Raw genomic sequence first — 14,086 nt, forward strand, 5'->3', positions numbered from 1 at the left:
TCCGCTCACCGCAACCTCCGCCTCCTGGTTTCAGGCAATTCTCCTGCCTCAGCCTCCTGAGTAGCTGGGATTACAGGCACGCGCCACCATGCCCAACTAATTTTTTGTATTTTTAGTAGAGACGGGGTTTCACCATGTTGACCAGGATGGTCTCGATCTCTTGACCTCGTGATCCACCCGCCTCGGCCTCCCAAAGTGCTGGGATTACAGGCGTGAGCCCCCACACCCGGCCTGCATTGTTTTTAAAACCAAGAATCACAATATAGCAATCAGGTTGTAAAATAAAAGTTAATTCACAGTTTAGAGGCATTTTCTACAACCTTTCATAGAAATGAATATTGGCCCACTACTTTAATGTGCAAAATACTTTCTTCTCCTTGTAATGGGATTTTATAATAACAGAATTTGATAGTAAACATGTGACATGTAACCAAAAAAGTTTACATTTTAATTCTTAGCAATTGTATTGTCATAATATTATACCATGGGGTATTTTCAGGCTGCAATATATGTTAAGGGAAGAAAAAGGAATGCAGAGAAATAGGTAGAAAGGGGAGAAAAAAATAAAAATGAGAAGAATGAGGAAAACCGAAATTTACTATCTGCCAAGTTTTTAGAGATTCAAGAATACCCCAAAAGTAGTGGAATCAGGCCTCCAAGTCAGAAGCCAAACTTTCCTTAAACACTACTATAATTTTAAAATTAGTTTACTGTCCATACAATTTTTATCTTGAATCATTCTAAGATAAGATATCAGAACCTGGCCAGGCAACGTGGCTTATGTCTATAATCCCAGCACTATGAGAGGCCAAGGCAGGGAATTACTTGAGGTCAAGAGTTTGAGACAAGCCTGGCCAACATGGTAAAAAACCCTGTCTCTAATGAAAATACAAAAAATTAGCCAGGCGTGGTGGCATGCACCTATAATCCCGTCTACTCAGGACACTGAGGCACGAGAATTGCTTGAACCCAGGAGGCAGAGGTTGCCGTGAGCTGAGATTGTGCCACTGTACTCCAGCCTGGGCAACAGAGCAAAACTCTGGTCTTTTAAAAAAAGATATCAGAACCCAAAAGCACTAAAACTAAAATGGATTTTCACCATAATCTCTCTGGTAGAGAGATGAAGGGTAATGTTCTTTTCTATTTTTTTTTAACAGTCCAGAGATCTTTCATTTTTTTTAACACCTATTATGCCATGAATTCATAGGGAATAGGTTCCAGAAGCTCAGGCTCCTTCCCATTGGTTCTCACAAAGTGGGCTTCTCTGGGTGGAGCAGGCTGGCGCTTCAGTTGAACCCAGGTACCTTTCTCTTTGGCTTCTTTCTTTTTCTGATCATTTTCCTTCACACATTTTAGGAAGCTATCTCGGCTCTTAGAGTACTTGATGTGCTCAATATGCACATTAATTCTCTTTGCAAGAATCTTGCCCTTAACTTGTTTGTTTACAACAATGCCAACAGCATGCTGGGTAACATTGTAGACTCTTCCAGTTTTGCCATGATAACATTTGTGGGGCATTCCTTGTTGAAAAGTACCCATTCCCTTGATGTCCACAATATCACCTTTCTTATAGATTCGCATATATGTGGCCAAAGGAACAACTCTATGTTTTCTAAAAGGCCTAGAGAACACGTATCGAGTGCCTCTCCTCTTTCCCTTTGTGTTCGTCATTTTGGCGAATTACTGGAAGATGGTGGTTCCGGGAGAAATGGCTCTTTTCAAATTTTTATTCATTCACATTTTTCGATTTTTCTCCAATGACCACCTGGTACTCATGTTAATACCTTAATACTACCTTGTGTAATTTTAAGTGATGCCTTTTTTTAAAATTATAAACAGTAACTTGACTATTTTTTTAATGGGGTAGTTCCCAACATATTCACAAATTGATATGGTTTGGCTCTGTGTCCCCACCCAAATCTTGTCGAATTGTCATCCCCGCGTGTCAGGGGAGGGGCCTGGAAGGAACTAATTGAATCATGGGGGCAGACTTCTCCCTTGCTGTTCTTGCAATAGTGAGTTCTCACAAAATCTCGCTGTTGAACGTGTGTGGAACTCTCCCCTTCTAGCTCTCTCCTGGCCTTCAGCCACGATTTTAAGTTTCCTGAGGCCTCCCAATCATGCTTCCTGTTAAGCCTGCAGAACTGTGAGTCAATTAAACCTCTTTTCTTTATGAATTACCCACTCTCAGATAGTTCTGCACAGTATGAGAATGGACTAAAACACAATTTAATAAAAACATATTCTTTTACCAGGAATTAATTTTGAGACCATCTTAAACACCTAGTTTAAAATGAGTTAAAATGCTAAGTGCTAGAAAAATATTTCACCTAATGGCCCTTGGAAACAGCAGTGAACATCAAAATCATAATGGTTTATTCCTGAGGAAATCCAAAGGAAAAAACATCATCCTCGTCCACTTTACAACTACCACCCATGATTCAAAAATGTCACCAGGTTTTTCAGAGCTCTTACAGAAGCTGGAGGAGGAAAGAATTAGATGTTTGAAGTGGGAAGTGGAATCTCTATTCTAAGCAGCATGACAGAGAACAGGATGTAACAAAATAATCTATTTCCGGCATAGCCACATGGGTCCTCAGTTGTACTAGGACCAGTCTGAGGTTCAGTTGCCAAGGGGGAACAGAATCTCCCAGCAAGCTTGAGGTTAAATCAGTCTGAACTCAATCCCAATGAGGTTTATCCAAGATCTATAAATCCTGAGCCCGGAGAAAATTTAACACTTAAGTACATCTGGGCCTTTGCTGGTTAGCATCTGTGGTCCAATTAAGAAAGTTTTTCAGGACTAGGGAAAGACCTCTCCACCCTAAGTTTAGCCTTTTCAATAAAAATGTTAAATGACATGAAAATTAACAAAGAAGGATATGTTGGGCGGGACTGAGTACCCTATGGCTATACTGTACTCATTAACTCTCATACAACCTCTGGCCAAAGAAGCAGCTGAGTTTCACAGATGAGAAAAATTGAGGACCAGAGACATCAAATCACTTGCCAGAGGTCAAAAATGGCAGAACTGCATCTATCTGACTCCAAAATCCCTGCTTTCTTCCCTGATCTACATTGCCTGTCAATTCCTTTGCCTGACATTAAACTCTGTAGAGCAGCAGGTTTCCCTGATTGATTTTCAAATCATATCTACCTGTCATTCATCTATATTGCTGATGGGAGTGGAATTCTGTAATTGATACAATCTCTGGTGTGCACAGCTCTGCAATACATTGTCAAGACTCAAAACTCACATTATTTGACTCAACAATTTCACATGTAAGAAACTGTATCAAGGAGAAAAAAAATGTCCACAAATATAGCCAAGAAGATGTCCATCACATCACTGTTCATAATAGCAAAGGGAAAATGCCAACAAAAGGGACTGGTTCCGCAAATCAGGGATTACCCATAAGACAAAATACTGTGTCTCTACCAAATAGAAATCATGCTATAGGAATATATTTATAGACACCAAAGGAAGTTTAATATGTAGAAAGAAAGTTACAGTACACCAAAAGAGTTCAAGAAACTTTAAGTGAATAAAGGCAACAAACCAGGACTTATATTATGATCCTATTTTTATTTAACAAATATAAAATATATAGTGTGTGTGTGTGTGTGTGTGTATACATAAATCTGGAATTAATACAGGTAATTTTTACTTTATTCTTTCTGGCTGCCATATTTTTTCAGATGAGGCCAATATACAATTGACAACTCAACTCAAACTTCTCAATTCTCTCTCCTCTGAGCCACCTCTAAACCAAATACTGACATTTCCACAGTTACTCGGGTCATAGCAACTTGCCCCCTGATTGTAGGTCATTCTCCTAATGAAGGTGGAGAGCAGGTAGGATTAGGCCAGCTATCAGAATATGGTTGCACTCTGAGGTAACAAAGACACTATTGCTCAATTCATTTCAATGCCTGTGGCTTCTAAATAACTAACAGAGGGTCTCCAGCCAGAAAACAACTAAGTAAGGGTGTTGTGTCTTCTAAATTATCACTTCTAAATATGTGACAGTACTGGGTCCACACTACATGACATCTGAGAGGCCTTCCAGATGACAAAACTAAAAACCCAGCTTGTTTTTTAGACATTTTCTAGGAATGGAGAGACATCTGCTCTCATTATCTATACCAGTGCCCCGTCCCCACCTTGAGTTAATCCAACTTCCCCTTCCTTAGCATCTAAGACACCGATGCTGGCTGCATCGCTTTCTGGTCCTTCTACCCACCATCATGAGTCAAAAGACTTTTAATCAGAGACTTCCTGGAAATATGTGCACAAGAAGATCCTCACTGCCCTCTTATATACCACACCAAAACCCTTACCCTACTTTCATTTAAGAGAGCGCAAAGTTGACCATGTTTTTAAAAGAACATTAGAACACATGGAAGGGGCCAGGTGCGGCTCACATCTGTAATCCCAGCACTCTGGGAGGGCAAGGTGGGTGGATCACGAGGTCAGGAGTTCGAGGCAAGCCTGGCCAACATGGTGAAACCTGTCTCTATTGAAAATACAAAAATTAGCCAGGCATGGTGGCAGGGCCTGTAGTCCCAGCTACTCAGGAGGCTGAGGCAGGAGAATCACTTGAACTGAAGAGGTGGAGGTTGCAGTGAACTGAGATCGTGCCACTGCACTCCAGGCTGGGCAACATAGCGAGACTCTGTCCCCCTCAAAAAAAGAACATATGGAAGGAAAAACTTTTTTCTTCTAATGTAATGAACGGTCTCATTTTTATCTAGGAAGAGATACCACTTTCTGGAAGATGACCTGAGAAATATATCTTCTCTCAATAAGGGTTTGACACAATTATCATCAGACTACATCATATTTCTATTTTATCTTTTTCACTTTAAACTGCTTATTCATTTAAAAAAAGTTTACTAAACATCAAGTATACTAGATGCTTTGATAGAAAAGAATTCTCAAAACTATATATTATGGTATTAAAAATAATTTCTGCAAATAAAGCCATATTACTTCTATTATTTCTGGTTTGCTAAAGGAGAAAGATGGCTAAACTCCTAAAGTATGAAACATTTTAATTACATGCAGTTTCACTACCTTCAAGAGTATTAAAACTTAACTAGCAGCTTTTTTTGTTTTTGTTTTTGTTTTGAGAGTCTCACTCTGTCAGCCAGGCTGGAGTGCAGTGCATAACCTCGGCTCACTACAACTCCTGCCTTTCAGGTTCAAGTGATTCTCATGCCTCAGTCTCCCAAGTAGACCTGGGATTACAGGTATGCACCACCACACCCAGCTAATTTTTTCTATTTTAGGTAGAGACAGGGTTTCACTGTGTTGGCCAGGCTGGTCTTGAACTCCTAGCCTCCAGTGATCCGTCCACCTTAGCTTCCCAAAGTGCTGGGATTACAGGCATAAGCAACCACGCCTGGCCTAATTAGTGGTATTTTTTAAATCTTTTGTAGACTTGTCACTTCCAAAGACTTTCAAAGTCCATCTAACATGCTCCTTGCCTCACTAAGCACTCTGAATAAGTACCTGTAGAATAAAAGTTGGCCCTGTTAAAAAATCTTTTGAATTCTGATATGTTTTGTCTCCCTGTCCCCACCCAAATCTCATCTCAAATTGTAATCCCCATAACCCATACACGTCGAGGGAGCGATCTGGTGGGAGGTGACTAGATCACGGAGGCAGTCTCCCTATTCTCTTCTTGTGATAGTTAGTTCTCACGAGATCTGATGGTTTTGAGTGTTTGACAGGTCCTCCTCTCCCACCTACCACCATGTAAGACATGCCTGCTTCCCCTTCCATCATGCTTCTAAGTTTCCTGAGGCCTCCCCAGCCATGGGGAACTGTGAGCCAATTCAACCTCTTCTCTTTATAAATCACCCAGTCTCAGGCAGCTCTTTACAGTAGTGTGAGAACAAATTAATACGAATTCAAACCATATATGATGCAAACAAGCCCTCTACTATTTTATAAACACTGCTCATTTCTCAAATACATACAGCATTTATTTTCAAAGACCTAACGGGCCCCTACACCAAATAAACACATGTTCCAAGTTAGCAGAGTTTCAATTTTACATACCTACACCCACACAGAGATTTGGAAAATAATGGTAATAAAAATTTTCCTTCTTTAGCTAAGAACAGCATGAAAAGTGAGTTGTCAAAGCTAACAGATATAAAGTAGCACATTTTATCATTTCTTAATTTTATAGCAAACTTTACACTTGTTCTTTCTTCTTCTTCATATAGTTCATTGTTCTTGTATCCTAAGCTGACCTTGGTTTCAAATAAAAATAAAACGTGTGCTTTACAGTCCACTGGGCTCTAAGAAATTAATTTGTCTTTCAACCAGGGGCTAGGATAGCCTTAGAGTGAGGTATTCCTGCTGCTTGCTGCATAGCAAGGATGTCTTTGATTCTCTTCACATTGTTCAAATCCTGCAGGCAACTGGACAAAGGGCGTTCTCACGAGTTGAACCAAGGAATTTCACTAAATTCTGGAGCTGAAAGGAACCCTATAGAGTTTATAGACCATTTTGTCCATGTTCTTAAAATATTTTTCTAGCCCAGTTCCTCTAAATCTCTCACACTATGCTGTCAGTACCTACCCCTTGAAAGCACCTAGTCTTAACAGCAGATTGTCACAGCTGAACTCATGCAACAATAAAGTCAATCTATAGGTTTACAGATGCTTTTTGCATGTGTACACATGAATGTAGACAGAAAACAACAGTCTGGAACTTCTCACTAAGGAAGTAATAAAGTTATGATGTACAGGGCCAACATAATTTACAAGATATTGGACTGCTTATAAACTTGTCAGAAACTCTGTTCAACTCCATTGCTTTAATAACTTTAAGAATGACATGGCTATAAGAAATCAGTCAAGATGTTCTACAAAGCACAGAATACAGAAATCACCATCATAAATTTTTCACTAACTCTGAGAGACTACCAAATTAAGAGAAAAATCAGAAAACAAATCTCATGGGGACATTTCCAGTTACGTTTAAGAGAAAAAAACAATCTGTAATTCACATCCTTTTTTTAGAGACAGGGTCTCACTGTTACCTAGGCTAGAGAGTACAGTGGTGCCGTCATAGCTCACTGCAGCCTCGAACTCATGGGCTCAAACAATCTTCCCACCTCAGCTTCCTGAGTAGCTAGGACTACAAGTGCAGTCCATCACACTCAGCCTGTGATGATGTACTTTACCCCAGATTCATCTTTTTATCCTATTTTTCATCTTCATTTTCTCACTTATTTTGTTTTCAATCTTCCTACACTGTATATGTCACTGTAATCACTCAAATCCTTTTTCTGAAATAAACTAAAGTTTCTGTATATGCTACTAGCAGCAAAAGTCATTACATTTTTACAGGCAATGAGGAGAGAAAAAAAAAGTTCTTACATTTTTGAATGGAGAAAAAGGGAAAAGTTGAAAATTAAAAACTATAGGGGGGCTGGGGGCTCACACCCGTAATCCCAGCACTTTGGCAGACCAAGGAGGGTAGATTGCTTGAGCACAGGAGATCAACACCAGCCGGGGCAACACAGCAAAACCCTGTCTCTACAAAAGATACAAAAAAATTGCTGGGCATAGTGGTGCATGCCTGTAGCACCAGCTACTCAGAAGGTTGAGGTAGGAGAATCACCAGAGCCTGGAAAGTCGAGGCTGCAGTGAGCCCAGATTGTGTTATTGCACTCCAGCCTGGACAGCTCACACCTGTAATCCCAGAACTTTGGGAGGCTGAGGCAGGAAAATAGCTTGAGCCCAGGAGTTTAAGACCAGCCTGGGCAACATCACAAGATCTCGTCTACAAAAATAAATAAATAAATTAGTTGGATGTGGTAGTGCACACCTCTGTCCCAGCTACTAGGGAAGCTGAAGTAGAAGGATCGCTTGAGCCCCAAAGGTTAAGGCTACAGTGAGCCAAGATCACGCCACTGCACTCCAGCCTGGGAAACAGAGTGAGACTTTGTCTCAAAAAAAAAAAAAAAAAAGCCAGGCACTATGGTAACTCACGCCTGTAATCCCAATACTTTAGGAGGCGGAGGCAGGCAGATCACCTGAGGTCAGGAGTTCAAGACCAGCCTGGCCAACATGGCAAAACCCCAAAAAATGCAAAAATTAGAAGGGCATGGTGGCAGGTGCCTGTAATTCCAGCTACTCAGGAGGCTGAGGCAGGAGAATCACTTGAACCCCAGAGGCCGAGGTTGCAGGGAGTCGAGATTGAGCCACTGGGCTCCAGCCTGGGTAACAGAGCGAGACTCCTTGTCAAAAAATAAAAAAATAAAAAGTTTTATACGGGTACCCACCACCATGCCCGGATAATTTTTTTATTTTTAGTAGAGACGAGTTTTCATCATGTTGGCCAGGCTGGTCTCAAACCGACCTCAGGTGATCCACCCAAAGTGCTGGGATTACAGGCGTGAGCCACCATGCCCAGCAAGGACTAAAACATCAATACCAGTTGTTAGTGCCATAAAATGTGCCATCATTGACTCTGGCAAAAAAAATAACCATCTGTGAACATTCCAGCAGCCAGATTATTGCTTCACTATCTATCATCAATAAACTGTCTGGGTTTTAACTCAGAAGAAGCCACATACACAGAAGTGCTATGTTTTCAAAGACCGCTTGGAAAAAATACAGAATATCATAAAAGAGAGTATTGTGGAGCTTGGCTATTAGGCAACTATGCCACCTTGCTTCCAGCCGAATATACCCTCCTTCCTCCTGTATTCAGTGTCCAAGAGATCCGTCTCCCGCAGCCGCTCCTGCTACATTTTGGTGCGTTAGCTGGGAAGCGAGTCTCGGATAGCAGACAGTGGGGAAAAAGTCTCTTAGGTGGTTTGCCTAGCCCTGTGGAGCATCCCCGCAGGGGAAGTCCTGCTCGCTGGGGTGATGCATCCTGAGAGCGCTCCTGGGCAGGTATTTGCCTAGGGGAAAAGCCTTGCCAGAGTGGACAAGGGAGGCCCTGCAGTGTGGATCCACCCAGTGGCTGAACCCCGAGGAGGAACGAGTATTTGAGAAAGTCCGGACCACTGAATTTGGTAAGATTGAACCTGGGAAAGTAGCCCACCCCATTTTGGGTGGAAGCATGGCCTGATCACCCACGGGTGCCAGATCGGCACTTTTGAAGGTAGCTCTCTCTGTAACTAACCTTGGAAGCTTTTGCTTATGGTTTCGAATTGGAAGGAGAGCAATCGGATGTGTGTCTGTGTGTGTAGACATGTCCAGCCGGACTCATCAGTCGTAAAAGGTATCGGGCCCATTAGGAAGGGCCTCATGCGTCGAGCAATTTGTAATTTTTATTTTTTAAAAAGAATATCAAATATAATAATAAGGTTTTAAAAAAAAAGAGTATTGTGGCACAGTGGAAAGATCACAGGTTTGTTTTGTTTTATTTGATTCTGTTTCTTAATTGAGGGAAAACACACTGAACTTAAATCTAACCAGCCTCTAGATCTAGCTAAAATGTATAATACAAAGAACAAAATATGTAAACCAAATGAGAACATAACCTGCAAAACCCAGAAAGCAGGAAGTTATACAGAACAAATAAGCAACCCAGCTTCTTCAATAAATAAAGAGCAAGAAAAAAAAGATGGGAGAGGCAATTTTTATAGATTGAAAGAGATAAAAGAAACTATTCACTATAAGCAATCTGTGACCTAAGTCTGGATCCTGAATTCAAAAGGCAAACTATAAAAATAATTTGAGAAAAGCAGCAAACAAATTCCAACAGAGGGCATCCTACAATGTACCTGAGTGGCACTCCTCAAAACAGTCAAGGTCATCAAAAATGAGGACAGTTTGAGGAACCATCACAGCCAAGAGAAGCCTAAGGACACACGACAACAAAGTGTTAAGATGGTATCCTGGACGAGATCATAGACCAGAAAAAAAAACATTAAGTAAAAACTAAGGAAATCTGAATAAATGCTGGACTTTATTTAGTTAATAATAATGCATCAATACCGGTTCATTAATTGTAATGAATGTACCACACTAACATAAATGCTATTCATAATGAAAACTAGAGGGAATGGGGGTAGGAAAGGGGGATTGAGAATTCTCTACAATCTCAATTGTTCTGTAAGTTTCTGTAAATCTAAAACTGTTCTAAAAAATAGACTATTAATTTAAAATATACTTAGGAGACAATTAGGCAAATATGAACACTGTTTGATAATTCAAAATTATTAGTTTTTTAGATGCAAAGAATGGAATGATATGTATATATGTGTATGTTTTTAAGTCTTTGTTTTTGAGTACTTATCTTTTACAGAAACATACTGAACTATTCATGGATAGATGGATGGATAAAGTTAAGAGGGGAGATTAGGCCAGGCTCACGCCCATAATCCCAGCACTCTGTGAGGCCAAGGCAGGCAGAACACAAGGTCAAGAGATCAATACCATCCTGGCTAACAAAGTTAAACCCTGTATCTACTAAAAATACAAAAAATTAGCCTGCAGTCCCAGCTACCTGGGGGGAGGCTGAGGCAGGAGAATCACTTGAACCCGGGAAGCAGAGGTTGCAGTGAGCCAAGATCGCGTCACTGCACTCCAGCCTGGGCGACACAGTGAGACTCCATCTCCAAGGAAAAAAAAAGGAGGCCAGGCGTGGTGGCTCATGCTTGTAATTCCAGCACTTTGGGAGTCTGAGGTGGGCGGATCACAAGGTCAAGAGTTCAAGACCAGTCTGGTTAACACAGTGAAACCCTGTTGCTACTACAAATACAAAAACCAGCTGGGTGTGGTGGAGGGCACCTGTAATCCAAGCTACTCTGGAGGCTGAGGCAGGAGAATCACTTGAACCCGGGAAGCAGAGGTTGCAGTGAGCCGAGATCGTGTCACTGTACTCTAGCCTGGGCGACAGAGCTAGACTCTGTCTCAAAAATAAATAAATAAATAAATAAATAAAAAGTGAAAAAAAAAAAAAAAGGAGAGATTAGAGCAATGTTTCCCAAAGTTCGGTACTCAAGATGATTTCTATTGGTACATGAAGATTATTTTAATGTTTAACAGCTATTATGTTTAATTTAAACCTATATGGTAAAAAATAAATAGGTAGCACATCAAACACATGATTTTATAGATTGTTTATGAGAAGGTTCCCTTATGAATAAATTTATTGAAGCTAAAAAAAGGAAGGGACCAAGCATGGTGACCTATGCCTGTTACTCAAGAGACTGAGACAAGAGGATCACTTGAGGCCAAGAGGCTACAGTGTGCTATGACTGCACCTATAAATATTCACTGCACTTCAGCCTAGGCAACATACCAAGACCTCATCTCTCAAAAACAGAGAGATCATTGTCAAAAAAAACATGCAAAGGTGGGTTAAGATCCCAGGTCTAAAACTACGTGTCCTCAAGCAAGTTACACAACCTAAGAGTTAGCTGTTTAAATGGCTAGAGAGGCACAAGACCTGCAATATCAAAAGAGGCATCCAATAAACAATAGCTATGAAATTACTGATAAAAAAATCAACCTAAAACTCCAACAAAGATGCCATATGCCACTCTAGAAAATAATGGAACTGGGAGAACAAGGAAGGGAAGGAGCATGAGAGTTTACAGAGGCAGTTTAGGGAGGGGTGTCAAGGCTTCCCCCTTTTCTTCTGAATCTCCCAAATGCTGAGACTCTGCTGCTGGCCAGCCACAGCCTGAAGATCCTGCTCTTCTTGAGCCTCAGGCTCTCTTTAGTGCTGCCAGCTAAGAGGTGGTTATAGAGGTGGGGCCTCTAGAATAATCAGAAGAATTTTATTTTTCTTACTCTAAGCTGGTGTGAGAAGAGCACAGGCATTATAATAAAAATGAATATTTCCTGGAATAGGTGGAAATAAAATAAAATTAAAATTAAATAAAAACGAATAAATAAAATGTAAAATAAGTAAATAAAACCTATCACTTTGCTAGCTACATGACCCTGGGCAAAAATTAATTACCTTCTCCAGTTCCCACCTCTTCACGTGCTAAAATGTGGAAAACAAGTCTACCTTTCAAAGTTACAGTAAAGGTTAAAAGAAACAGTGGATGTAAATCTGGCAAACAGTAAGTATTTAACAAATACTAGTTCTCTCCTCCCTCCTTATTTTGGCAGAGGACAGAGAAACCCTTGGTGAATAAAAGGAATTAGGGTGAACAAAAATCATAAAGAACAGCACTTCCAAAAGTGTGTGTCCCTTGGATCACACAGATTTTGAAGCAAAATATATGGGGGGAGGAATTCTGGGATCAGAAAGTTTGGGAAATGTTGGCAAACACGTTATTAAAATGAGGACTATCAGGTGAGTTTCCAAGAGGAGATTATACACAGCATTTACTAACAACTCACAGGAATAATCAACCTATTAATCACTGAAACACACAAGGATGGAGGGTTTGCAGAGAGGGAAGGAGGCAGAAGGAGGGGAGAGCGGCAGTTAGGGCCATGAGGGGGTTCTTTTTCAATTTCTGAAAGAAGTTTCTAATGCCAACTATTTAATTTTAGGATCAAGTCAATTAAGAGATGGTACTGAAACACAAAACACGACAAGTTTAAGTAGCAAATATACTCACTTTGTTAGTAGAAACAGACTTTTGATATAAGATGGTAATTCTCATTTGTTCTTCCAAATGTATTCCCTCATTCCTGGGCAACTGCTGGGCAAGCACTGTGATAGATGCTGTTATGGTTTGCATGTGTCCTCCAAAAAGCATGTGTTGGAAATTTAATCCCAAATGTAACAGTGCTGGAAGGTGGAGCTTAATGGTAAGTGTGTAGGTCATGGGGGCTCCACTTTCATGAATGAATTAATGCCAATTATAAAAGGGTTTGAGGCTGTAAGTTCAATCTCTTGTTCTATCAGGCAAGCTTCTCTCATGATCTTCCATCTGTGGGATAATGCAGCAATAAGGCCCTTTTGAGATTCCAGCCCCTTACCCTTGGTCCTCCCAGCCTCCAGGTGGCTCACGCCTATAATCCCAGCACTGATTACAGTACTGAGCCCAAGGTGGGTGGATCACCTGAGGTCAGGAATCTGAGACCAGCCTGACCAACATAATGAAATCCCATCTCTACTGAAAATACAAAATTAAGCCAGGAGTGGTGGTGCACACCTATAATCCCAGCTACTTGGGAGGCTGAGGCAGGAGAGTTGCTTGAACCCGGAAGGAGGTTACAGTGAGTCAAGATCAGCCTGGGCAACAAGAATGAAACTCCATCTCAAACAAAAAAAAAAGGAAAGAAAGAAAGAAATCTCTGGCCAGGCAGGGTGGCTCATGCCTGTAATCCCAGCACTTTAGTAGGTTGAGACAGCAAGATCAGTTAAGCCCAAGAGTTTGAGACCATCCTGGGCAACACAGAGAGACCCCACCTCTATAGAAAATTTAAAAATTATTTGGACATGGAGCCACATATGGGTAGTCTCAGCTACTCAGGGAGCTGAGGTGAGAAGATCGCTAGAACCCAGCCTAGAAGGTTGAGGCTGCAGTGAGCCATGATTGCACCACTGCAACAGAGAGAAACCATGTCTCAAAAAAAAAAGGAGAGAGAGAAAGGGAGAGACCTCTGTTCTTTCAAATTACCCAATCTCAGGTATTTTGTTACAGCAGCACAAAACAAACAAAGACAGATGCTGGGAATGAATATGCCATAAACTGAAGATGAAGCAACAGATATAATCTTTGCCCCCATAGAGATTACTTTCTAATAAGAGTTGATTGTCTAGCAGGGGATTATGTAATACATTTGTGTATTAGTCTGTTTCATGCTGCTGATAAAGACATACTCAAGACTAGGCAAGTTACAAAAGAAAGAGGTTTAACTGGACTTACAGTTCCACATGGCTGGAGGCCTCACAATCATGGCAGAAGGCAAGGAGGAGCAGGTCACAATGTGGAATGGCAGCAAGCAAAAAAGAGAGAAGCTTGTGCAGGGAAACTCCCCATTTTAAAAAACATCAGATCTCGTGAGACGTATTCACTAACACGAGAACAGCACGGAAAGACCTGCTCCCATGATTCAATCCCCTCCCAATGGATACCTCCCACAACACATGGGAATTCAAGATAAGATCTGGGTGGGAGGGAACAGCCAAATCATA

General features: G+C 40.9%; 2 protein-coding genes across 8 annotated transcripts in view; both read right to left on the minus strand.

Moving 5' to 3' along the window:
- The window catches only part of FBXW11 (F-box and WD repeat domain containing 11), a 135,402-nt gene that overhangs the window by 94,487 nt on the left and 26,829 nt on the right, over positions 1–14,086 (minus strand). The window lies entirely within an intron of this gene.
- On the minus strand, positions 1,057–2,708 carry LOC105723235 (large ribosomal subunit protein eL21-like). The gene has a single exon (XM_064376531.1). It carries the CDS (start codon positions 1,669–1,671, stop codon positions 1,189–1,191), a length of 483 nt encoding a protein of 160 aa, XP_064232601.1. The 5' UTR covers positions 1,672–2,708; the 3' UTR covers positions 1,057–1,188.

Source organism: Aotus nancymaae, unplaced genomic scaffold (assembly GCF_030222135.1).
Source record: "Aotus nancymaae isolate 86718 unplaced genomic scaffold, 86718_ANA_hifiasm-v0.15.2.pri h1tg000015l_1, whole genome shotgun sequence".
In the NCBI taxonomy this organism is placed as follows: domain Eukaryota; kingdom Metazoa; phylum Chordata; class Mammalia; order Primates; family Aotidae; genus Aotus; species Aotus nancymaae.